At 37.4% G+C, this 26,856-nt stretch overlaps 1 protein-coding gene across 2 annotated transcripts in view; it reads left to right on the forward strand.

The window, feature by feature from the left end:
* SESN1 (sestrin 1) overlaps window positions 1-26,856 on the forward strand; it is a 111,237-nt gene that overhangs the window by 69,639 nt on the left and 14,742 nt on the right. Inside the window, exons 1-3 of one of the 2 annotated variants that reach the window (XM_023205976.1) lie at window positions 18,475-18,681; window positions 25,688-25,753; window positions 26,538-26,738. In XM_023205976.1, the coding sequence (XP_023061744.1) occupies window positions 18,580-18,681; window positions 25,688-25,753; window positions 26,538-26,738 (369 nt within the window). In that variant the 5' untranslated portion in view covers window positions 18,475-18,579. Of the gene's footprint in view, window positions 1-18,474; window positions 18,682-25,687; window positions 25,754-26,537; window positions 26,739-26,856 lie in introns of those variants that run through there. The other variant, XM_023205975.2, reaches the window with a different exon arrangement.

The following is a 26,856-nucleotide window of genomic DNA, read 5'->3' on the forward strand; positions in this document are numbered from 1 at the left end:
ATACTTCACAAAAATATCTGTATGTATATAAATGACCAATAAGCACATTAAAACATGTTCAGTATCAAAAGTTATCAAGGAAATGCAAATTAAAATCACAATAAGATATTGCTACATTAGGCATCTTGGGCCAGATAATGCTTGGTTGTGGGAGGGGGAGCTGTCCTGTGCATTGTAGGATATTTAGCAGCCTCCTTAGTCTCTACCTGCTACATAGCAGTAACAACCTTCTCCTCACCAGTTGTGAAAATTGAAAGTATACGCAGAAATTTTCAGATGTCCCATGGGAGAAAAAAATCACTTGTTAAGAGCAACTGCACTACACCCATTAGATTGACTAAAATGTTTTAGATTGACAATGCTGAGCATTGGTAAAGATGTCTCTTTTTTTTTCGAAACAGAGTCTCCCTCTGTCGCCCAGGCTGGAGTGCAATGGCGTGATCTCAGCTCACTGAAGCCTCTACCTCCCTAGTTCAAGCAATATTCCTGCCCAGCCTCCTGAATAGCTAGGATTACAGACGCATGCCACCAAGCCTGGCTAATTTTTTTGTACTTCTAGTAGAGACGGGGTTTCACTGTGTTGGCCAGACTGGTCTCGAGCTCCTGACCTCGGGCAGTCCGCCCGCCTCAGCCACCCAAAGTGCTGGGATTATAGGCGTGAGCCACCGCACCCGGCCAAGATGTCTTTTATTGTTTTTTAGACGAAGTCTTTCTCTGTCACCCAGACTGGAGTGCAGTTGTGCAATCTCAGCCCACTGCAACCTGCACCTCCTGGATTCAAGCGATTCTCATGCCTCAGCCTCCTGAGTAGTTGGGATTACAGGTATGTGCCACCATGCCCAGCTAACTTTTGTATTTTTAGTAGAGACAGCGTTTCACTGTGTTGGCCAGGCTGGTCTTGACCTTTTGGCCTCAAGTGATCCACCCGCCTTGGGCTCCTGAAATGCTGGGATTACAGGTGTGAGCCACCATACCTGGCAGAAGATGTCTTATACACTGATGAGTGAGAATATAAAATGGTACAACTACTTTGGAAAACAGTTTGGCAGTTACTTAAAAAGTTAAACCTGGCTAGGCACAGTGGCTCACGCCTGTAATCCCAGCACTTTGGGAGGCCGAGGTGGGCGGATCGCGAGGTCAAGAGATCGAGACCATCCTGGCCAACATGGTGAAACCCCATCTCTACTAAAAATACAAAAATTAGCTGGACGTGATGATGCACGCCTGTAGTCCTAGCTACTCGGGAAGCTGAGGCAGGAGAATCGCTTGAACCAAACCCGGGAGGCAGAGGAGGTTGCAGTGAGCCGAGATTGTGCCACTGCACTCCAGCCTGGCAACAGAGTGAGACGCCGTCTCAAAAAAAAAAGTTAAACCTACACCTATTATATGATTTAGCCATTCCACTCCAAGCCAAGGGAAATTAAAGCATATGTTCACACAAAGCTATTCAGAATTCATACAGAATGTACTGTTCTGGGTAGGTGAGAATTTTACCCATGAAATGAAAATCTTAAGTACAAAGAACTTTTTCTTTGTTGACTGTTCTTTGGTCTTTTTCACACTTCCTTCTGAAATCTTCTTGCTTCTTCCTGAACTGACACTCCTTCAGCTGAGGATCTGTTGGTAGTAGATTCTTAGTTTTTGTCTCTTAAAATGTGTTTCATTCACTTTATGAAAGATAGTTTCATGTGTTAAATACAATTCAACAATGGTCATTTTCTCTCAGTATTTTGATCCTCTGGCTTCCATTCTTTAAAATTAGGCTGTCAGCTTAGTTTTCCTTTTGTAGATAATCTGACTTTTCCCTTTCATGGACTTTGAGATCTCTTTCCTTGAAATTGTTCAGTTTTACTGTAGGCCGAGGTATAATTTTTCTAAGTTATTCTGCGTGAGATTCATTGTGCTTCCTGGAAAAAAAAAAAAAAAAAGAGTATTGGTGTCTTTAATCTGTTCTGGATAATCCTTAACCATCATGTATTAGAATATTACCTTTGTCCTGTTCTTTCTGTTTTCTGCTTCCAATTAGATATGTATTAGACCTTCTATTTCATCTTCCATGTCTTTTCTCTCTCATAAATTTCATTTCTTTGCTGTATGTGCTATATTCTGGACTCTTCAGATTTACTTTCTAGTTTACTAATAATTTTTCATCTATACTGAATATGCTGTTTATCTATTGAATTTTAAGTTTTAATTATTATAAAAACTATTTCATTCATTTTCAAATCTGCCTGGTTATTTTTTGTAGTTTCCTGTTTCTCACCCATACTTTCCTATAAAGTTTTAAAAAACATATTGAACTGGTCTTCTGTATCTAGTATCCAAAGTCTTTACAGATGACTTCTGGCAGTCAGACTGCATCTGACTTTCTAGTCTTAGGTGATTATTGTTTCCTGTAGTCCTCATTAATGGCATCTTTTTGCATAGTACTTTTTATTATTGTAAGCTTATATTCATTGGAATTGTATCTCCTTCAGAGAAAATCTATATTGATTTCTAACTGGAACCTGGGGGACATAACCAGCCCGCTTTATACTAAATATTTGCCTTGCTTTTAAGAGCAGGTAGGTAATAAGGGAATTCATCCCCCAACTCCTCATGTGTGAGCCACCTTGTGTTTATGAATATTCAGGGGAGATTTTACCCCTTCCACCAAGAATAAACATTAAAACAGGCAAATCTTGTCTTCTTTTGTAAATGGGGTGTTTTTCTTTGTTTATGCTTTCATTGAGCGTTTAGCCCCTTGGGGTTTGGCTTTGTGATGGGGTCTCTGATCCCCCTCTTAATTTCCCAAGTCCTAGGATTTGCCTTCTGTTTTCTGTGCTGCTGCTTTAGGTCCCTAAGGATCCACAGCTGCCAGCCTCAGTGCTCACTGTCTCCCTGGACTCCTCCTGTTGTGGGTTTTGGTTTCTGAGGATTTCTGTTACTTTACCAGTTCAGCCATTTTAAGCAATATTTCTTACACACAGGTCTCCAATTTGGGATAGTTCCACTTAACAATTGTTTGACTTTACTAAGGTGGGTAAGCAACACACATTCAGTATAAAAATGCTATGGAAAGTAGTATGATACAATGCTGGGCAGTGGCAGCAAGTGACAGTTCTCAGCCACATAATCACAAAGGCAGACAACCAATACTCTACCACATTGCCAGATGATTTTGCCCAAATTTTGCCCACATTTTGACAAAGTAGGCTAATGTCAGCATTCTGAGCACATTTATGGTAGTCTAGGCTAGACTATAATGTAGAAGATTAGGTGTATTAAATGCATTTTTTACTTACGATATTTTCAACTTATTGAGTCATAATACCATTGTAAGTTGAGAAGTATCTATAGAAATATTTTTAGGTATTTTGTCCAACATGAGTAAGAAGCACTAATATTGAGGTCAGTTTTTAACCTCATCTGGGAGACAGCGATGCTCTCAGGGCTTTTTAAGGCTTATAGGACCATTACCCTTATAGAAAATGGCTTCCTGCTACTGTGCTATCCAAGTTCTTGTTTCTGCTTTATAGAATTTTTCTGGTTCTTCCTCTGTGATTAAGTGGACTTAGAAATTAGATAAAGAAGCTTCTTATAATTTTGTACCAAGTATAAAAGTAAATTGTCTCTGAGAGAGGCAGGCGAAGGGTTTTCCACTAAATACAGTACATATGCTGTGGTATTTAAATTTTGTGACATCTGTTTTACATCTTTTTTTTAACTTGTTCAAGATTCATGAGATTGTTTTTTAAAAAGTTAATTGAGATATAATGAAATGTTGCTATATCAATAGTCAACATCTATTTTGACAAAAATTACTGATTTTCAAATGTATGGGAAAACATTTTAAGGGGGTGTGTGTGTGTGATCATTGAATTTCATTCTACAAAAAAAAAAAATCACTCATTCTTTGAGTAGGCAGTAACATAATTAGCCACTAGGAACAATCTACAATATTCTCTTATGCTTTAAATATATGAAAGTGACTTTAATAATGATTATTTGACAATGTAAGTCTTCATTTATGTTTTTATATTTTTCCTTTTACATAAAATGTTACATTTTGTTTATGCTAAATGGTAATTTTACTCATTTTATTTTGTTAGATCCAAACCTGTTGCTTTCTCTTTAGTGTTCTATGTGCAAAGCCTGTAACATAATCAAAATGTAATTTAAGTACCTATTTGTATGTGATGTGCCAGTAGTTACAATTTCAAAGTAAGATAAACATATGTCCCCAAACATACTTCCCCAAATCCTTGCACCTGGGACAGAATGTACTCTTAACATCGACCAAAAGGGCTTATAAATACTCTGTGGTTGTGCCTTAAAACTGAACACAACATAGGCACATCCACTAACATTATTTATAAAAGTATCAAAAACATAGTGGATCATATTTTGGAGGTTAACAGTCACTGTTAACATGGTAGACTGTCAAGTGGTAGAAGATTTTCCTTATTTAGTATGATAAAATTTACAAACTTTTGTTCAGAAGATGAAATTTTAGAAGACTTTTGAAGGAAGTTATGATAATGTGTCTTAATGAAACTCTGAGAGAAGAATGTTTTCAAGTGTCGGGGAGAAATGTATAAGTTTCAAAGGGGAACCATAAGTAGGTAAATGGAATCAAGAAAGTTGGGATAGGATTAACATGTTATGAGGAGGGCAGTAATTAGGGAGAAGATATATTGAGAGATGTTATAAAACATTTTTATTTTGTCTCAGTGGGGAACCAGTTCAGATTTACTGGAGAGGCATAGTGTTCTACTTATTTGGGTGGTCACAGAGGGTGGAGTGAGCAGTCATACAGAGCAGATTGCAGGGAACATAGTGCAGCGGAAGACAGGAGAAGATGGTAGGAGTTAGCATCCCTTGGCCTCTTTCTGATGGGCACACCATCACTGGAATATTAACATTAACAAAACTAAAACATTATCAGGAGCATTGTGGTATAGTAGAAAGAATATGCTTGAGTTCTAACCTTTCCTCAGGCCCCTTACTGTGTGGCCTTGGGTTGAATACTTAACCTCTCTGAGTTTCCCATTTCTAAAATGAAGATAGCGTGTACCTAAGGTGTTATGAGAGTTAAATGAGTTAAAATGCTTTAGAACGGCCTGGCGTGGTGGCTCATGCCTGTAATCCCAGCACTTTGGGAGGCTGAGGCAGGCAGATCACGAGGTCAGGAGATTGAGACCATCCTGGCTACGGTGAAACCCCATCTCTACGAAAACAAAGTACAAAAAATTACCCGGGCGTGGTGGTGGGTGCCTGTAGTCCCAGCTACTGAGGAGGCTGAGGTAGGAGAATGGCATGAACCCAGGAGGCGGAGCTTGCAGTGAGCTGAAATCGTGCCACTGCACTCCAGCCTAGGCGACAGAACGAGACTCCGTCTCAAAAAAAAAAAAAAAAAAAGAAAAGAAAAAAAGCTTTAGAACAATGCCTGATGCATACCTGTTTTAGATGTTCTGTTAATATCAAATCGAAACTATGAAGTATAGCATTGCCCTGCTTCTGGAATCATATCTTAGATTAAAAATCTGAGTTACTAGATTAAAAGCTCTCCATCAATTGACATTCATTTACCTAACTGCTACAATAACAATTAGCTTTTCAGCATTACATGCATTTGTAGCTTAAGGCGTTCCTCAGTCCAGGTGCTCCTTTAGGAGTGAAAAGACTTCAAGTGGGTGCATCACTATAGGAAATTAAAAGAAGAAAGGAGAAAGGAAGAAGATATGGATGTTGTTCTCAAAAAAATATCTACTGGGAAGAAAAAAAAAATGCCTGGCACATAGTAGGGGCTTAATTAACACTGGTTGACTGAATGATGAATAAGTAAGACTAGTATATCCACATATATTAATTTTTATAAATTTAACCAATCCTTTATGTATAGTATACATGTATTAATGAAACTTTCAGTAATATTTGGATGGATACTGTTCTGAATTATTAGGGTTTAAAAGTCCCCCCAAAAACATGAGATTGATATAGAATTGATGTTTCTTCCCCAAATGATATATTAAAACTACCTTTTTCTCTGATTCAACATAGCTTAGTTATCTGTGACAACTGAAGATAAAGGAGAAGGATGAGGCTGGGTATGGTGGCTCATGCCTATAATCCCAGTAGGAGGCCAAGGCGGGAGGATCACTTGAGATCAGGAGTTCAAGACCAGCCTGGCCAACATAGTGAAAATCCCCATCTCTACTAAAAATACAAAAAAATTTAGCCAGGCTAGGTGGCAGGCATCCATAATCCCAGCTAATTGGGAGGCTGAGGCACGAGAATTGCTTGAATCCGGGAGGCAGAGGTTGCAGTGAACTGAGATTGTGCCATTGCACTCCAGTCTGGGTGCCAGAGCAAAACACCATCTCAAAAAAAAAAACAAAAGAGAGAGAAGGATGAGGCAAGATATGACTGATAAATAAAACCTAGAGCTAGTCTCTAAACTTTTCCCCTACTCTAGGGGTGTATGGAAAACAGTGAAATATTGAGGGAAATATACATCTGTACACTTTTTTTACAGCATCCTACAATGTTATTAGCAAACCTCCTTTGCTTTAAAGTACATGGTGGGCTGGGCAAGGTGGCTCACACCTGTAATCCCAACACTTTTGGAGGCTGAGGCGGGAGTTCACTTGAGTCCATATAGCATGGGCAACATAACAAGACCCATCTGTACAAAAATGTTAAAATATTAAGGCAGTCATGGTGGCATGCCTGTAGTCCTACCTACTCAAGAGGCTGAAGTGGGAGAACCACTTGAGCCTAAGAGTTCGAGGCTGCTGTGAGCCATGATCACCCCATTACTGCCTGGGTAACAGAGCAAAACCCTCTCTCTAAAAAATAAAAATGTCTCCTAAAATGGTGGTTGAAGGAGATTATTAATGATGATGACAAAGCAAATTGTTCTACTTTAAATAATTCCTTTTTTAGGGAACTAAAACCATCAAATGGTTTAAGTAGTATTTGAAGAGAAAAGAAATCTTGTTCATGAAGATAGTCACAGAAAATATTGGAAACTGCTTTAGAGTATAAATTTGGCAAACTGAAACAAAATGAAGAAAACCGTTAACTGTTGTTTCACAACGTTTTTGTGTCTGTATTGCAGGTAATGCTTTGTCAGTTTGAGCAAATCTGAGGTCTGTGCTAAATATAATAGTGATGAAATCTGCAACTCTTGAAAATCCCTTCTAAATCCTCTGAAAACCTTCTTCTCTCCAAGAAGAAGGATATGTATTGAGTGATAGAAATAAAGAGGAAAAAATTGTATAGAATTGCACTGTCAATTTGTTCAGTTTGCTTGATCCTGTGTTTGTTTTGAAAGTTCTATTTGTGGTATGGTTGTTTTTACTAGTATTTTATATTTTTGGATTTGGGCTGTAGCATTTCACCATCAGTGTTTCTCCCCCTATGTTTTTTGGAAATTGGATGCTAGAGAATTTAAAAAGAGAATAATAATTTTTAATAGATATTTCTACCCACAGCAAGAAAGAATATTTCCCACAAAATTCTGTTTTTTTTTTTTCCTACTAAAAATACCCTATTATTTTAATGGTAACTTGATGTATACGGTATCTGGCATAATAAAGATGAAACAAATAATCACTACAATACTAAAATCTAATCTGTTTGCCAAGGGTTGGTGAGAAGATTTTATCAGTTACTTTTAACCTAGGACAATATATCCTGTTTTATAATTTGTTGTTTTCTCTTGTGACACTATATAATTTTAAAAAAAAAGAGAGAGAGAGAGAAGCTTAGGCCTCATTGGTATCTGGAGCAGTTGAGTCCTTACCTGTTTGTCTGCTTTGTGATTGGCTAAAAGCTGTTGCTAAGCTTGTGTTTTTGTTCTTAGGGAAAGTTAAAAGTTGAGTGTGACCTATTTGAACTGCATCCTGCTGCTTTTGACTCTGCTTTGCTCTTTCCTCTGATCCACATACTTTTTTCTGGCATCTTTTGAAGTTTAGATTTTTAAAAACCCACTTATGTATAAATTCAGTGTGCAATATTTGAAGATTGTAACATTTTAATGTGTATTTATGATCTACAAACTACTGTAGTTTAATTTTTAAAATCTAATTGAATACTTGAAAGTTGAATTTATTGACATAAAGCAAGTTCTAATTGTAGAAAGCAAATGCATTTTAAAACCTGCCTATTATAAATACTAAAAATTATCTGGATATCAATAATATCTTTGTTAATAAGAACAAATCCAAATTATTTCACTTAATTTTTTTCAATTGAAATGTAATATGAAAATAGTTATTAGGTCAAATTTTTATGATTTAGGATAAAGACTGTTGCTCATACTGGCATGTATATCACTAAAGGATAAGAGTGACTTTATTTATGTTTTCTTGAAGAGGGCTGAAAAGATTGATAATGCTTTCGGTTATAGACCAGATCCAGGACAGGCTAAATGAAAGTTATATTGTGAAAGTGAGTTTGGTCTGTAAATTCAGTAGACAAACATGAACTGTTGTAGTTCCAACAGCTTTTTCTCTTTAAGGCTTTATTTGGCATTGATGAGAATAAGACTTTGAACTAGATTCCCCCAAGTACTCTGCTGGAACCGGTAGAAATGATTGGAGCTTTCTCTGAACCTTAAAGCCTGACCCAAGTCTTGGGTGAGTGATGTAGAGAGCCACAGACTAGCTTGGATCCTCCAAACCTAATGTGAGTTCCAGGATACAGATCATGAGAGGGTGTGTGTGTGTGTGTGTGTGTGTGTGTAAAAAATGTGTTTTGTCAGTTTAGTCTTTAATAAAACAATATTACCAGAATTCTGATGTATATAGTATCTAAAACTGTAAAAGTGTTTTATCAATAAATTATTTAAGTTCAAATAAGAAAATTAATTATCAAATCAATTAGTGAAAATACTGGGGCTATTTTATATTTTCAGAAAATTTGAAATTAAGGGGTTATGAATGATGGTTGCAGTATTTCTATATTTTCTTGTATGCATAATATCAAGAAAATCTAGATTCACACAGTTAAGTGCTTTTCTGGGTTTTTGAAAATATCTTTATACTTTCATTTTTTATTCTGCTCTACATGTTCAGAGAAACTTCTCTAGTAATGAACTATAGAAGTCATCCCTGAAATTATAGACTTAGATAAATGGTTTTGAATGAAAACTTTTTAAATAGTTCACCTTGCATTCTCAAGACACTCTGCAGTTAAACTGATCCAGAAGCTTGAACAAAAAAGTGAAAAGAATGGTTGATTTCAAACAGCTACTTGCATTCTTTATTATAAATATAAAAGTTAAAACAATAAGCACCAAAATGTACAATATCCACTAAAACTAAGGGATCATGATGGGATGTGCAATCTATTCCTTCGACCTTACAAAATTTGACAGTTACACCCTTTCAGGAGCATGTACCAAGCAAATGTGCCTGAGCTTCTCCTGGCATCTTTAAAGCCAAATATCCACTTGCTGTAGCAGTTCACTCACTACTATAGTTTTACTTGAGCTGATGTACACAGGCATGAGTATTTTAAGAGACTGGAGCACATAAACTATACCCCTCCTAATCACTGACACATTTATACATGTGTGAGAATGTTCAAATGTGCTCACACAGATGGTGGGAGAGAAATTAATAACTGAATTATTAGTGGCAACAAATGTTGTGGCAGTCCTCCAATGAATTTAATGTTGATATACATTTGTAGGTTACTTTGAAAAAGAAAGTTCAAATCTAATATTTTATAATATCTCTAAAGTATGTGTAAGGAATGGATTTTAAGAAATATAATTTGAAAACTGATAATATACAAGAAAGTCCAGAGCAGGAAGGGGCCAGGTTCTAGTTAGCTGAAAGCATGTAACTGGATAAAATCAGGAATTATATTTTTGCTATTTCTTCTTCTTATTTTTTTTCTATAGAAAGAGACAGGGTTCTCGCTATGTTGCCCAGGCTTGTCTCAAACTCCTGGCCTCAAATGATCCTCCCATCTCAGCCTCCCCAAGTGCTGAGATTACAGGCATTGAGCCACTGTGCCTAGCCAGGAATTATATTAAAAGATTAGAACTTTAGAGTTGAAATAAAGTTTGAGAGATCATTAAGTTCAGTTGCCCTTCATTTTAAATTTAAAGGGATTACAACTAGAGAGGTTTTCAGGCTTTTTTTTTTCTTTGCAAAGATAATAAACTAGATGACCCTCCATTTAATGCTTCCTAACAGAATCCCAAGCTATCTGCTAATCTGTATGATTTATGTAAGTGGTTAAGTCTAACCTTAAATCCCAATCTCAAATTAAGAGATTTCTGCTTGTTCATATGATTTAAGAAATGCATATATTTGGGCCGGGCACGGTGGCTCACACCTGTAATCCCAGCACTTTGGGAGGCCAAGGCGGGCAGATCACAAGGTCAGGAGATTGAGACCATCCTGGCTAACACGGTGAAACCCCATCTCTACTAAAAGTACAAAAAATTAGTGGTGTGTGGTGGCAGGCGCCTGTAGTCCCAGCTGCTCGGGAGGCTGAGGCAGGAAAATGGCATGAACTCGGGAAGCGGAGCTTGCAGTGAACCAAGATCGTGCCACTGCACTCCAGCCTGGGTGACAGAGCTAGACTCCATCTCAAAAAAATAAATAAATAAAACAAAAATTTAAAAAAGAAAAAAGAAATGCATATATTTGACATTTAGTAAATATTTACAAATAATGATTGAATGCTAAATGGTTACATAGTATCAAGTTTTCTGTTAATTGGTAAAGTAATAGTATTATTGTATCAATGTAAACTTATACGAACATATATTTTAAAAATTAGACTCATAACAAATTAAGAATGTTACGGTCTCCAATTTGTATCATCTCAAAAAAATACTATTTTAGTATTTCTGAGTTATTTGCCAGAAAATAAAAACGCAAAAATTAAGAAGATCATATTCTCTATTATTATAAGCAAAATGATCTTGAATTCCATTCAAATCTGAATTCCTGTAAAAAGCATACATTTTTAAGTGGTATTATATCTTTTATTTTTTGAGAGTATGTTTTAGCAAAACAGAAAGCTAGAATGGATAAGCAAATATAAACTTTTTATTTGATGAACTATAGTCCCCTAAATCTATGCCTTTTGGGTAAAGGGGAAAATGGCCCACAGAGTGAGAATTTGGGAGAGCAGAAGAACAGACAGGAAAGTTCAGTGAACAGCATTTTATTTTTAAAATACATAATAACCTCCTACAGATGTGCTCAGGTTAAGAATCTACAACTTGATACTCTCTTGGAAAGCAAGAGACCTCCGAAGAAGGCAGAAAAAGAAGGTGGTTTAAAGGATTATAGGACCTACAACTAAAGATCATCAAAAAGGAACTGAGTAGGGGTTCTTCAAACTGCATGAAAAGCACACATTGCAGAATTCTATTCACCATTTGGTAGTAAAAATCATAGGGTAGGGAGGCTTGGATAGGGAAGGCGAGATAGCTGTTATAAACAAAAAACAACTGGATTTTAAAACTTTAGAATATTGTCATTTGTTTCTTTGAATAAAAATTATCTTTAGTATAAACAAAGCATTTAAAATTCAGTCATGATTAAGCTAATGACTCATGAATATGCATTCAGCCCAAACATTTTGACCACGGGTAAAAATCCTATGGTTAAATGGGATTAGTTCAGTTCCATCAAGTCTGTGGGTTCAGGATAAGTTAAATGTATTAGGTTTGGTTTTAATCTATTTTGAATGGATAATTTTTAATATTATGCCTGGCTAATTCCATGTATTTAAAATTATAGGTTACATACTAAACCAGTTCTTGGCCTGTGCCCACAAATAGAAGCACTATGATCATTTCATGTGCTCACATTGTTTAGGTACAGATGAAATCCAGCCCCTCAGAAACTGTTAGAAAAATTATACGACACAGAGTATATTCAGTCTGAGAAATATTTTCTACTTGCATATATTTAGTATATTTTGTTGCCTTTGTTTGTATATTTCCTTCTCCTTTTTTAAAACCTTCAGTAGCACCTAGTAACATATAGCTTCAAGTCCTAACTGTCCATTTCCCCCTCACATTCACCTTTTTCGTAGACCTCATAGTATTCTAAATTAAACCCATTCCTTCTTTCTTAACTCAGTGATGATGCTGAAAAGTAGCCTCTAAACATTGTAATATGTCTGCATGAATTCTCCCACTTAATTTTTATATTTCAACAGACACTTTCTTTTCCATCACTTCACCTTGGATAGACCTAAGGATTATTTAAAGCCAAACTTGGTTACAAAATGTTCCATAATCTTGTCAAACAATGGTATCTTGTCAGACACAGGAAGTTTCTGACTTGTAAGTACATGCCTGACTTAACAAGTGATCCACAGATGCCTCTGTCAGACCCTGTATAGCTGCTTACCTGGTAGTGCAGGAGAGCAGTCACAGAAATATCAAAGAAAAATCAAAGCTTGGATATCACAAGATTTAAGAAATGCATATATTTGGGCCGGGCACGGTGACTCACACCTGTAATCCCAAGGAGTTCCAAGGAGATATCTGTGAGTTCCAAGGAGAAGTAGAGAGATTCTGAAAGACAGTGCTTAGCAGAGCTGAACCCAGTAAAAGCTGATTCCCTCACAGAGCCAGCCTGCCTGCCTATAAACAGGCAGGATTTGTGGCCCCTAAGCCTCAAAAATGTTTACCTGAAGAGTGAACTTGAAATTCATTATTAGGCTTTCAATTAAGCTTAAATAATTGTTTTAATGGAAACATCTCCTCAAAGTTCCTTCATTCGATACATAATGTTTGAGGGTCTGTGTGCAGGGCACTAGGACATTGGAAATATAGCAGTAGGGCCGGGCGCGGTGGCTCAAGCCTGTAATCCCAGCACTTTGGGAGGCCGAGACGGGCGGATCACGAGGTCAGGAGATCGAGACCATCCTGGCTAACACTGTGAAACCCCGTCTCTACTAAAAAATACAAAAAACTAGCCGGGCGAGGTGGCGGGCGCCTGTAGTCCCAGCTACTCCGGAGGCTGAGGCAGGAGAATGGCGAAAATCCGGGAGGCGGAGCTTGCAGTGAGCTGAGATCTGGCCACTGCACTCCAGCCCGGGCGACAGAGCAAGACTCCGTCTCAAAAAAAAAAAAAAAAAAAGAAAAAGAAATATAGCAGTAAACAAAAAAGACAAACATTCTGATTTTAGGGCGCTTACATCCTATTGAGACTAAACAAATAAATGGGAGATATCAGTAACTTACAAAATTAGTGTGATTAGTTTGAGAAGCCTGCTTTCTTCCTAAAACCTACCACTTTTCCAGAAATGGGGGTCATGTGAGGAACATGTAGGAGGTTGGATAGATTCAGATGAGATATGTAGTGAAGAGGCTTTGGGTAGCACGAGGCCACCACAGGCCCAGAAAGAGACAGGAGTGAAGAGAGAAATATGGAGGAGAGAAGCTCTCAAAACCCAAGATCACCCATTCCATGATTTCTTAAAAACAAAACAAAACAAAAAAAAACTCACCCTGAGTAAAAGTAAGGAAGATAAATTTTTCTTTCTTCCTACCCTCTTTTATTGCCCCCAGAATCAAGAACTTAGGTGAATACACAGTTATCAAAATTTTAAATATATATTCAGTAAAAGCAGCAACCTCATATAGTGACTGCTGCTTTGGATTCTGACAGACCTGAGTTCCAGGTCCAGGCTGAATTTTACAAGTTTTGTAACTGGTCAAATTGCCCATACTTTTAGTTTCTATGTCACAAATTTGTAAAATAAAAATAATTACATCTGCTTTATACATGTAAAATGTTAAGTGTCTGATACACAGGAGTTAACAAATTAGTGGTCTTATTATTACCAGCCTGGAAAACCTGACCATTATTTAACACATTGTTTCTTTAGGGGTAAAAGCAACAAGTGCTTTTTTAATTTAAAAGCACTGACACTTCTTGGAATAATAACTATTTACAAATATTGGTGATGCCTCATATTTCTAAATAGCTATGTAGAAAGTTAAAACACTGTGCATTTCTAAAAGAAGAAACCCTAAATGAGAGGAAAATACCAAAGACTTGTCAACATTCTTGCTCCTTTAAAGTGATATAATTCTAAAAATTGAAGAACTGAAAAAAAAAAAAAGTATAGAGCAAATAAGAGGACCAGTTTAAAGTTCAGTGCTAAAAGGATCTTAATGTACCCAAAACATGATGTTGAAAAGGGAAAAAGTGCTTAGCAGACAAGCTATGTAGATAAAAACAGGAAGATATGAGCTGGAGGAGAAAAATCTAGACAAAATTAGTAAGCAGAAGTAGTCTTATAAACCAGCATTTGTTCTAAATGAAACGTTTTAAATGACAATAGGGGATTTTTCAAGAATGCTTAAACCACATAAATCTAACAAATCCCACTCCCACTCTTAAAGGAGTTCTTTGGTTTAATGGCTAAAACCATCACTCTATGTTTTCTAACCAATTACTGCATTAAGTATAATTCTGATTCCAATGAGGAGATGTGCAAATCTATATAGTACAGGGTTTAACATGTGGTCCATAAAAGTATGATTATGCCTTTTAGCCTAATTACTGCTTTTTCTGCTAAAATATATCTATTCCTTGTCATGAATTGATCATAGTTTCTAAAGACCTAATGAGTTCAGGGAAGCCACTTGATCAGGAAAGCAGATGATTTGAGATTTATCTCCTAAATTTCAAAAACAAGAGTTTGAGGCATGATTGCCTTCCTCAAGGAACTTACTACCATATTGGAGAGACAAAATCCACTGTCATCTTCTACACTTCTCTCCCTTCCCATTGTTCCAAAGACTGCCCTCTTGCCTTGCCAAGATTGCCTCAGCAGCCTTTCTAACTGACTCATCTCCTTGCTCCCAGTTTTGCCCCTTCCAATATATTTTTCTAAACCTTAGCTGACATGCAAATCTGATGTCACTCTACAGTTTAGAACTTTTAGTAACTCCACAGTACCCTTGAGAATGAAATCCATATTCTTTAATGAAGCTTAACAATCTCTTGTTTAGTGTTTATCTTTTCTTTTTTTTTTTTTTTTCCTTTCCTGTTGCCAGGCTGGAGTGCAATGGTGCAATCTCGGCTCATCACAACCTCTGCCTCCCAGGTTCAAGCAATTCTCCTGCCCCAGCCTCCCGAGTAGCCGGGACTACAGGTGCGTGCCACCACGCCCAGCTAATTTTTTTGTATTTTTAGTAGAGACGGAGTTGCACCATGTTGGCCAGGATGGTTTCGATCTCCTGACCTTGTGATCCGCCCGCCTTGGCCTCCCAAAGTGCTGGAATTACAGGCGTAGGCCACCACGCCCGGCCTACTGTTTATCTTTTACCTAAACTCCTTCTGTTAAGTCTCCTTACCCTCTTTTCCAGACCCATTGAGCTTCCTGTATTCTGCTTCCCTAATGGATCACTCTCTCCTTTTTCTGGGCCTCTGCATATGCTAGATCTTTTACTTAGAACTTTGTGTCTATTCTCCCAAACTCTCCCCCAAATTTTCTTTCCGAGGCCTCCCTACTAATACTCTTAAGCTGTAGCTCAGGTATCTTTTTCCTTCAGGAAGCCTATCTTGAACTACCATTCCAAGTGCAGACTCCCTAATGTTTCATAGTTCTCTGTTAAAATCAAGTCATTTTACACTACTCTGCTTTTACACAGATTATCAGCTTGCTCTTGAGAAAAATAAGGTTGAGTGCATTACTGCTAAGGACAGATGTAGAGGCCATGAACCTCACTTTGATACAGTTCAGTAAGTTGACCAAAATCTTTTTAAAAGAAAGGAAATATTTCAGAATTACTATTACTTCTTGGATTAAATGTCAGGATTCTTCCTAAAAGAAATATCAAAATGAAATGTTTAAATAGCAGACTTTGTAAGGTAGCTCTGGCCTATACTGACAACCTGTAGTAAATATCAAAAACACAGCCCTCTGTAATCACTGTTCTGTGTTCAGGATGTTCATCTTTTCAGCAGATGGTTTATTGCATTCCTGTATGTGCTCAGCCCTAGAGGTTGAGAGGAGAAGCACCTTCAGGACATCTGGCCTACCTTCGAAATCCTTAGAAAATACTTTTTATTGAGTGGTTTAAAACAAAACATTTCAAAAGTTAAATCTGCACAATGATAGTTGCAGGTTAATTAGTACATTTGTTGGACTGGGTGTGGTGGCTCACACCTGTAATCCCAGCACTTTGGGAGGCAAAGGCAGGAAAATTGCTTGAGTCCAGGAATTTGAGACCAGCCTGGACAACATAATGAGACCCTATCTCTACAAAAAAAATTTAAAAAGTAGCCGGGTGTGGTGGCCTGTGTCTGTAGTGCCAGCTACTCAGGAGGCAAGGTGGGAGGATCACTTGAGCCCTGGAACTCAAGGCTGCAGTGAACGTGAACCAGGATAATGCCACTGCACTCATCCTGGCTGACAGAGTGAGACTTTGTCTTGAAAAAAAATTCTAAAAATACATTTGTTGGAACTCTTGGTTACTGTAAATTTATTTGGAGGCAACCTTTTTATGTTGGAGAATAGAGTGACTAATTCACTCTAGTGCTCTACAGCAGAGAACAAGAAATTAGTACTCTTTGAGGAATTTAGGTCAGTCTTTATAGAGACCATAAAGGAACCCTGACATTTAATGGCTTGAAGGTTCTCCGTAAACCACTAAATTAGAATATTAAATTAAAATTATTTTTCTTTTCTTTTTAGTTTCAAAAAATAATTTGAAACTATCTGGGGAAAAAGGGAATCCTAACTGGAGCTTCCTATACAATTTCAGTATATCTGAAATATTTCTTCAATAAATATCAAGCACTAAGTATCAGACTACTGTATGTATGCAGTTTGCAGTTTTCACTTGCATTTACTTATTTTAAGCCACTTTTAACTGAATGCATGCTTTTCCCTTGCCTCTCATTAGAAAATGGAAAGATAAGCATTCCTCATTTTACAAATGTCATAACTAAGATTATGCCCTACTAGACAACTAAAACTGTGATTCCTTCAGAAATAAAATCATATCTCAACTCTTCTAGAACCAGAGTCATCATTTTTCACATACTTCTACCTAACTAGCTTTTGTAGCTCACAATCCCATACATCAAGTGCGTTTATGTTTCCAAGTCATTCATTTACAACCCATTTATTTCACAGCGTATGTCATATTGCTGCAAATTGGATGATGTACTGGGTTTGTTTTGGTTTTGTATTTGCTTACAGCTGAGTGGGCATTTGATCATACTGTTTATTTTTGTGGCTGTGCTCAGTGGATGAGAGTTTGGAAGCCTCTGTAGCCTTTTCTTCTATATCGACATTAACTCAACATTGCTTCTTTTGACCAGTAAAAAATATTTTGGGTGCTTTAGCTATTTTTTAAAAGCAGTATAGAGAACATGTATCATTTATCTCATTATTAGGAGATAAATAAAAAATAACCATTTTGACATGCCACTTTAAACATGATAAAGAGCTAAAAGAGTAACTTAGTCTTCACTGAGACACTGTAGCGTCACTTCTAAGACTGAAACTTATTTTCATTTATGAGTCCTGTTCTGTGGCCATCACTACTGCTATGAATTCCACTTGTTTCCTTGTCAGAATGTTCCAACTTTTTTTGTTTTTAACCTGAGCACTTAAGCTTTGAAAACAGCATAAACATGCAAAAAGAGATCTAATTTAGGAATTTATTTATTTTAAAGAGAGAGAATAGAGTTATGTAAAGAAATAGTACTGACATAGGACCGTAGGGATCTGGATTCTGGGCCCAACAATGTTGTTTTTCTCCTTTGTAACCTATATTTTCCCAAGTTCCTCATCCGATTTCAGAGATTGAAATTCTGTCTTTATAACCCAGGGAGGGCGCTTATGAAGGAACACTAGAAATTTTAAAGCCTTTGAATATACTTGAGAGGAAAAAGGCAATTCAAAGATAGGCTGCCAAGGTTTATTATCTCTGTAGGAGAGTGATATTTATAGCTTTTACGTAGCTTACCAAAATGAACTTTGCATTGATTATAAGCCAAGGTCCCGTACATGTTGCTGCATTCTGCCGCCCATTCAGCGTCGTTTGGGCATAATGGGAAAGGAAGAAGGGAAATTTCAATAGTTTATCGAATTTACAGAGAACTTCACTACTCCTGGTGCTGTCAGGGTCAGTCTCGAGGTTGGCTGCTGTTTGGCTCTAGGTAAATGGCCGAGCGGGGGTGTAGCGGGCAGGTTCCCCTGTCCCTGAAGCCCGAAGACTCGTGCTGCACCTTCCTGACAGTGCACGCTCACCTCGCTGCCTTCCAGAGCCCATTCCGTACCTGAGAATTAGCCGTTGGTGGGGGACCTGGGCCCCCGAGGTGATTTTTCACCTCGTCGCCTGAGACAGCCAGCTCCTCGCCTCCGCGCCGTGGGGGCGGGGCTTTGCGGAGTCGTGAGCCCGCATTGGCTTGCGTGGCCGCCAGGGTGGTGAAGTGACGGGCGCGGGGCGGGGCCGCGCGGCTTGTTTGTCGGCGCCGCCCCGCCCCCCGCCGTCCGTGCTGACTGAGGCGCTGCAGCCCAGAGCCGCGGCCGGCTTCCCAGCGCTCGCCGCCTGCGTGCGTCCGCAGCCGTCCCCGCGCCGACATGCGCCTGGCCACCGCCGCGAACGAGGCGTACACGGCCCCGCTGGCGGTCTCGGAGCTGCTGGGCTGCAAGCAGTGCGGCGGGGGCCGCGACCACGACGAGGTACCTGGGCGAGGGGCTGAGCGGGTGGCTGGGTACCTGGGCGGGTGAGCACCCGGCCGAACTGCCCTGTGCAACACGGAGGTCACGTCACCTCCTCACAGTCGCTGCCGGTCAGCATCCGAAAACGCTCCCCAGGTAGGGTGGGCGGGCGCCTGGGGAGCAGCGTCCCGGCCCTGCCGCGCCCTTCGGGGAAGGGGTTGCCTGCGGTGGGTGGGAGACCGGCGCACCGTGTGTCGTCCCTGGGCAAGAAGATGCTAAGCTGGGAGAGACTGCGACCCCGGTCATGTAAATGAAAGTCTCCAAAACGTAAATAATAATGTCGTCTGGACAAGTCTCCACAAGTCAGAAACCCAACAGACCTCAGTCTGAGGGTGAAACAGCCTGTGGATATGACCCCTCGACGTCTTGTCAAAACAGATTCTTTAGCCACATTCACCCCCTTTGCCTCCTACTTAAAACACACACACACACAGAAAAAAAAAACACATTTGACTCTGGGAAGAGCTGATGTTGCCTGAAATAAGTGTGTCCTGCAAGCTCTATGACGTTATGCACAGGGTCTACTCTTGTATTAAGCCATCCCTTTTCTGAATTGGCCTTCAGAAAGAGGTACTTAATTGTAACATTTTGTGTTTTTTCTAAGTGGTTGCAAATAGGAAACCATTTGAAAGTTACTAATGTAACCTTAGGTAAAACTCGAACCTTAAATTTGAATTGAAATCAGATGCTGTGAGAGTATTGCCTTAGTTCAAGAAATCTAAATGTTAATTCTTCTCTCTGCAGCTTTGCCCATTAAAATGACATAGTTTCGTAATTTCTTTAATGGAGTCTATTATCAGTATACTATGTATATTCATAGAAACTTAAATGAAGACACTTTGTCATGAAGGTTGTAAAGCACTAAATATTTTTTCGAGATTTTAACATTTATGGACATATTACATGTTACTTGTTTACAGATGATAAAACAATCTTTGAAAGTCTCTTACAATATTGCTTTGGAAATTTTACCAAAAGTGAAAACAGTATGAAAGTGTTGAATTAACATTTACAGTTTCTGTTTGCGGGTCATAATAGATCTTTTCTCTTTTTGAGTAGAAGTGAGCCCTAATCATCATGCTTGAATAGATCTGTTATTTCTGCTGATGTTTGTGTGCAGAGTCCTGGTTCTTGCCCAGATCTGGAATTTCTAAAGATAGCCATGTAAACTAAAAGATAAAGAAATAGATTTTGGCTTGCATATTGTTACAGCACTTATGGGATTGTGTTCAGGAAACCAGGAAACTTTGTATAGTTGTATTTCATTTTTAACACATCCCAACATGTGGGAAGATAAATTAAGAAGGAATGCTTTATAGGAAAACTATTCACTTTACAAAAAGAATAACGCAATTCTTTCAAATAGCTAGCTTCCATAATGCTTTTAAATTAAACACTTTCCAGAAACGGAACTCCTGAGCAAAGTGTAGGGCACAAATATGGCCTAAGTATTACAAATGCAGTAACTTAAAGTAAGTAAGTTTTTTTCTAAAATACAGTTCATAGAAGGCAAAAAAAAAAGTACCTGGACTTTCAGTATTTCTAAATTACCTGTTAGTATTAATGACAATATTAACAATTATTAGTACACTTTGCTATAGTAGGCATATTTCTTTCTAACACTTCTAGATCTCTCAATTTCTATTTAACATTTTTGAATGTCAAAAGCCCAGCACCCAGCTATAGGCAATCTCTCAGAGAAGGGAGAGTGGGATGGGAACTTTCACTTTTTATATAACATATCTTTACCTTGTTGAAATGTTTTTCAAAAAACACATGCTGGTTTTGAATTTAAAAAATAAAATTACTGTTGTGATTATCACAACAGTGATAGTGTAGTGAGGAAAACAATATGATTCAAATTATTTGTGTATTTTTACTTCTCAACTAATTTTGCAGGTGGGTAGATACTGTAAGCCAACAATGCTTTCATTTTGCACTTGTCATTCGTTATTTCACTTAAGGATATTGGTATAGATGCATAAATGTATCTCACAAATTTGAAACATCTGACTGGAACAGTTCTTTTCAGTACACAAACATTGATTCATACAATGATACAATAAATACATAGTCTTTCTGTGGTACTACTGTCAACATTCACTAAGAATTTTCACTCTGAAAATTAGTGTTTTGCATTATACACTGAGGCAACATATCAGAAGTAATATTGTGATGGTGGAAACTGTTGTTGTCTCTTTCAAATATGGTTATTAGGTTGTTGAGGGGAAAAGACTGTTAGTTCTCATGTTAGTTTTCCAGCCACACCTTCACATAGAGCCTGTGAGGTTAGTGCTGTGATTAGTGTCTACATCTGCTTTTCAACAAGGCCATTTGTTGGTGGCAGCTCTGCCTCCTAGAATCTGGATTAGCCAAAATTTGTTCAAAGTCTGTAGTTAAGTTTCTTACAGCTACAGATAAAGGAATAATTGAATTAACCTAAATTGGAAGTTATGAAATGTATTTAGTTTGGCTTATGATGACCCCATCGAACACCTGCAGTGCCTTTTTTGATCAGCATCTACTAGAAAAGAGTTGTAACCAATTTAACATGTGACCAAGAAGTGTTTCAAAAGTGAGTTTTCTAGAAAATGGAAACTTTTTATAAACCAAAAATACTACTGTATAATAACAGTGGTATCTATAAGAATCTCCAGGGTATCAAGAAGTCTTAAAGAGGCTCAAAAGAGTAATAATGAAAGATACCAACTCTAGAACCAGATGTCATGGATTCAGCCCCCATCTCCACCACTTACTAGTACTGACTAAGCCAGAATATTTGAGTTCAAATCTCAGGGCTTTCCTTGGACACAGGGTGGGGAACATCACACACCGGGGCCTGTCGTGGGGTGGGGGGAGGGATAGCATTAGGAGATATACCTAATGTAAATGACAAGTTAATGGGTGCAGCACACCAACATGGCACATGTATACATATGTAACAAACCTGCACTTTGTGCACATGTACCCTAGAACTTAAAGTATAATTAAAAAAAAAGTAAAAATAAGTTAAAAAAAAATCTCAGGACTTTCATCAGTTAGTTATGCTAAATGGAGATAATAATAGTACCTGCTTCATAGATTAAGGTAAGGATTAATCTAAGACTCAACTTTTTCATGTATATTGTAGAACACCAAATACTGTTTCTGAACTTTAGTATCATAGACACATGGTCTTTGTTTACAGGTAATATAATTTAAAACAGTGCTCAGCTCATAAATACTTTGTGCTAGCTGCTGCTGCTGCTGCTATTGCTATTTATTATTATGAGCCCTATTTGCTTTTTCAATGTTATTCAAGAAATAAGCAGAAAACTAAAAGGCAATTTGGTTCTCAGATATCACTGACTAGTGTTAGGGTACCAGCCACAGTCTAGAAACCCCACTTTACCCTCTCTTCCTGTGCTACTTCTGAGAAATTAAACAGCCAAATCTGTTAGACCTTATACCTAAAATAAGACTAGAATCTATAATAAAAGACTCACTTTTGTATAATTTGTAAAATTTTCTATAGTTTATGATATGATGTAGTTGGGATTGATGGTATTATTATTTTGTCATCATCCCTATTTTACAGATTAGGACTCTTCAATTTGGAGGCTAAAGAAGAAGGGAGACAGTGTTATCAATATGCTCACTAAATTTAGCAATAGGATGGACTTATAAAGACAAGAATTACATAGAACTCTTGCCATAAATATAGGAAGTATTCTGTTTCTCAAGCATTCATAGCCACCTTCTTGGAGTTGTAAACCTATGGTTTTATAATAATTTGGCATATAAACTATATATTTGGTAGAGAAATAAAACCAGAATAATATAATTTGTATACCTCTTTGTTTCTAAACCTATGTGCTGTCAATCTGGTCACATTTTTAAAAAGATGACTACCTTTCATGCTGCTAATGTATTTGTAAGATAAAGGCCTAGCAATTGAATCGGTGAGGTTTTTTTTCCTGCTTACAGATAACATTTTACATATTATGCACTTTGCTTCTCCTCCCCTTCCCTATTATCATAATATAACTTGAAGAGCTTTTAAAATCAACTCATGTAGAAGTGCTTCATTCTTTTCTAAAGACTGCATGCTACTCTATTATGGTCATGCTGAACTTTATTGAAACAGCCTTCTATTGATGAACACTGAGATTGTTTTCAGCCTTGTACTATTAGAAACAGTGTTGCAGTGATTATACTTTTACATATGGCATTTCACAAATGTGAGCACATCTATAGGTTAACACACTTAGGATGGAATTGTTGATTCAAAGGCTATAGGACTTTTTAATTTTGATCAGTATTGCAAATTGCCCTTCCTAGAGGTTGTAGTAATATATACTCTATACTCTTTTTTCTCATACTTCAAAACACTCTCATCAGCAATATACAAACAATTAATGACTATTTCTCTACCCTCTCTCCAATACAGCCTGTGATCGAACTTTTTGATCCTAAGCAATCTTTTTGGAGGAAGATGGTATCTCAGCATAGTTAACTTGCAGTTGTTTTATCTTTGAGTGTGAGGCATTTTATTTTCTTTTCCTTGAACTGTCCATGTTGTTTGCTCATTTTTAAAATAAGATTGTTGGTCGGGCGCGGTGGCTCACACCTGTAATCCCAGCACTTTGGGAGGTCGAGGCAGACAGATCACGAGGTCAGGAGATCAGGACCATCCTGGCTAACATGGTGAAACCTCATCTCTACTAAAAATACAAAAAATTAGCCGAGTGTGGTGGCACATGCCTGTGGTCCTAGCTACTGGGGAGACCGGAGAATCGCTTGAACCCAGGAGGAGGAGGCTGCAGTGAGCCGAGATCACACCACTGCACTCCATCCTGGGCGACAGAGCGAGACTCCGTCTCAAAAAAAAAAAAGATAGTTGGGGATTTTCTTATTGATTTATAGTAGTCTTTCTTTAAAATTTAGCCCTTTGTTATTTGAGTGGCAAATATAATTCCTAGCTTTCTGTTTACTTTTGACTTTGTATATATTTATTTTTCCCATGTGAAAGTCTTTCTTTTTATGTCATTAAATTTATCAATCTTATATTTTATGACTTTTGGCTTTTGTGGCATTCTTAGGCCTGCTGCACTCCATGAGTGTTTTCTTCTAGTACTGTAATGTTTTTTTGCTTTCTTTCTAAGTTTTCATTTTTTTCTTATATTTAACTCTGATTTATTGTGGGGTAAAGCATGTTATAGTGTTCCAGCTTCACTTTTTTTCTGAATGGCTATCCAGTTGTCCCAAGATCATTTGTTGAATAATTCATTTTTCCCCATTTGAAATGACACCTTTTCGTACACTAAAGTCCCGAGTCTCTTAGTTATAAAACAGTAATAAACCCTTGAAACAGGCATTTTCCTAAAATACATTTTGTTTAAATAACACAGTTTTCAAGATTAAAGAAATTAGAGGGGATAAATGTTAATTTTAGCCTTAGTTTTATCCAACAGGTGTTGTTTCAAATGTATGTAATTGGATCAGAAATTCAGCAATTAGAAAAGCTAAGAGTCATCATTGTATATAAATGGCTGCTATTGGTGCCAAAATTATATATTGAATAACAGGGATGTCCTCTGGCATTTATTACAGAATATTAAAATTGAAACAAATACGTGGCCAGACCAGTGAATTAAGTGCCTCCTCTAATGAAGGGTATAATGTTATAGCATTACTATCTTCAGTGTAAGGATAGAATAACCAAGGAGAAATCACCAACCTCCAGTATAAGATTATTTGATTTAAATATTATTTTATGAATTCTGTTGGCAAATATAGACTACTTTGAATCTTGATTTCTGCTAATAAAGATTATCTTCACTTTTGTCCTTCCTGCTTAATTTTTAAAAGTCTATTCTGCTTTAAAGATTTTCATTTGCTGGGACCAGATTTCTTGGATTGCTGCCACATGTCCTTCTCTCTGTGAATCCACCCCCACCCCATCCCCACTTTTTTCTTTAAAAGGCAGATACCTGGTTTATATCATGAAGAACTTTTAAAAGCAGTAAGGAGAGAGTAGAATTATATGAGTATTTAATTATATATATATAATATATATGAGTGAAGGGGTTAATCTTTAATTGTATAAATTCTAAAAAAAATTTTAAATGACACTAGATAGGACATACCTCAAAACAACAACAGAAAGTTGAAATATATTATTTTGGTTTTGTTTCTGTAAGCACACTATATGGGGAGGGTGAGGGAGGGAAAGGAAACCCTAACAGATTTTCAGTTCTTGTTAACCATACTATACCATCACATAAGGTACAGGATTCTAGAGTCACTGTGTCAAATGTCAGAAAACTATTTCTCAATTATTTGAGCTTCTCTAAAATATAATATGGGCAAGGTTGATGACATCCTATACATAAAAAAAAACTTAAGGCAAACTTACAAACAAAATGAGTTTCTCTAAAATTATTTAACTACAGAGAAAACATGCCCTGTAATGCTGTCTCTTGTGAATTTAGTTTTTATTTTTTGTAAATTTACATTCTGTGAGGTGTTGTTTTAGATGTAATAATAGTTACACTTCTTCTAGTTCAAGACGCCTAGGTGGAAGTACTGCTTTTTCATTTTCTGACGACACACAGGGATTGATATTTGGGTTGGTTGAGTTTTAGATGTACAAACACACTGGTCTTATTTTGTATCACTGATGATCCACAGGGTTGGTTGGCTGCTATGTGCTGAACTTTCTGTTCTAGAGTTTCTGCCAAGTACTTTATGCAAAACTCTGGTTTTAGTGAAACAGGTTTTATTGTTTTTAGTCAGAGTTGTATTATAAGCTGTTGTTAACTATGCAATGCTAACAGAAGAGTTGATATGTATATACAGCCATGAAAACAAACCACCAAAACAAGCCTGTCTCTGTTCAACTGGTGGTTTTTCCCTCCCATTCCTTTAGCCTCAGTTCATTTTGTTTACTGCCAAAGGCCTGAGATGGTGTAATTTTCTTTTCTAGGAACTTGGCATTAGAATTCCTCGACCACTAGGACAGGGACCAAGCAGATTCATCCCAGAAAAGGAGGTATGTTGTTTGTGAAAGTACATAGTGAACTGTATGCTTTTAAGGAAGAGCTTTCATGACCCACATCGTGGCATCTGAAGAACTGTTGGTCAACAACATGTTTTAGTCAGAGTTGGTTGCAGTTAATCATGCTTTGGCAGTGAATGTGTGGGAATAAAAAGCTGTTGTACTTGTGTTGATTTCTAGTATTTCATGATGTATTTTTAACACCCATATTTAATCAAGTAAAGCCAAGATTGGTTTTTGACCAGTGATACTCCATCTGCTTATATTTAGATGTTGTTTAGGTGTGCCCATAACCTGAGTTACTTAGTCTTGACCATCTCCACAGGCTGATATCAATGCTAGATTGGATCTTTAATTCTATATATGTGTAAAAGCATCTATGCTTTATTTTTGTAAGGATTGTATGCTATTAGTTAATTTTAGTTCTCCTTAAATTGAGTGAGAATAGGCAGTTTTGTAAAGAAAGGCTTTAGTGTTTGCAAGCTCTGCAAGTTTCATAATCTAAATCTGCTTCTTTATCTGGATTCTGGCCAACTCTGCAAGCAGCCTATCTAGATGGCCTTTAATGTTCAGCCTTTGTTGTTTATCCCCTACTATATAATATGTAACTGTTTATTCTTCTGTATCTTTCAACCCGTTGAGTTTAAATCTGTAACCCCTCTTTCTTAAGCCAAATTTAATCTGCTTCTAAATGATACTTAGAGTACAGCCCATGTATATTTTCTTCCCTTAACACCAATTGACAATTTCAGTAACCATGGTTTTTCTCTCATTACAGATCCTCCAAGTGGGGAGTGAAGACGCACAGATGCATGCTTTATTTGCAGATTCTTTTGCTGCTTTGGGCCGTTTGGATAACATTACGTTAGTGATGGTTTTCCACCCACAATATTTAGAAAGTTTCTTAAAAACTCAACACTATCTACTGCAAATGGATGGGCCGTTACCCCTACATTATCGGCACTACATTGGAATAATGGTTTGTAAACATTCAGTGAAAAATTCTTTTTGCTATTTTTATTAATATCTTTAAGAGACAGTTAATGCTTTAAACACAGGGATAAATACTTAGATTATGATGTATAATATGATTCCTG

This window comes from Piliocolobus tephrosceles, chromosome 5 (assembly GCF_002776525.5).
Source record: "Piliocolobus tephrosceles isolate RC106 chromosome 5, ASM277652v3, whole genome shotgun sequence".
Taxonomy (NCBI): domain Eukaryota; kingdom Metazoa; phylum Chordata; class Mammalia; order Primates; family Cercopithecidae; genus Piliocolobus; species Piliocolobus tephrosceles.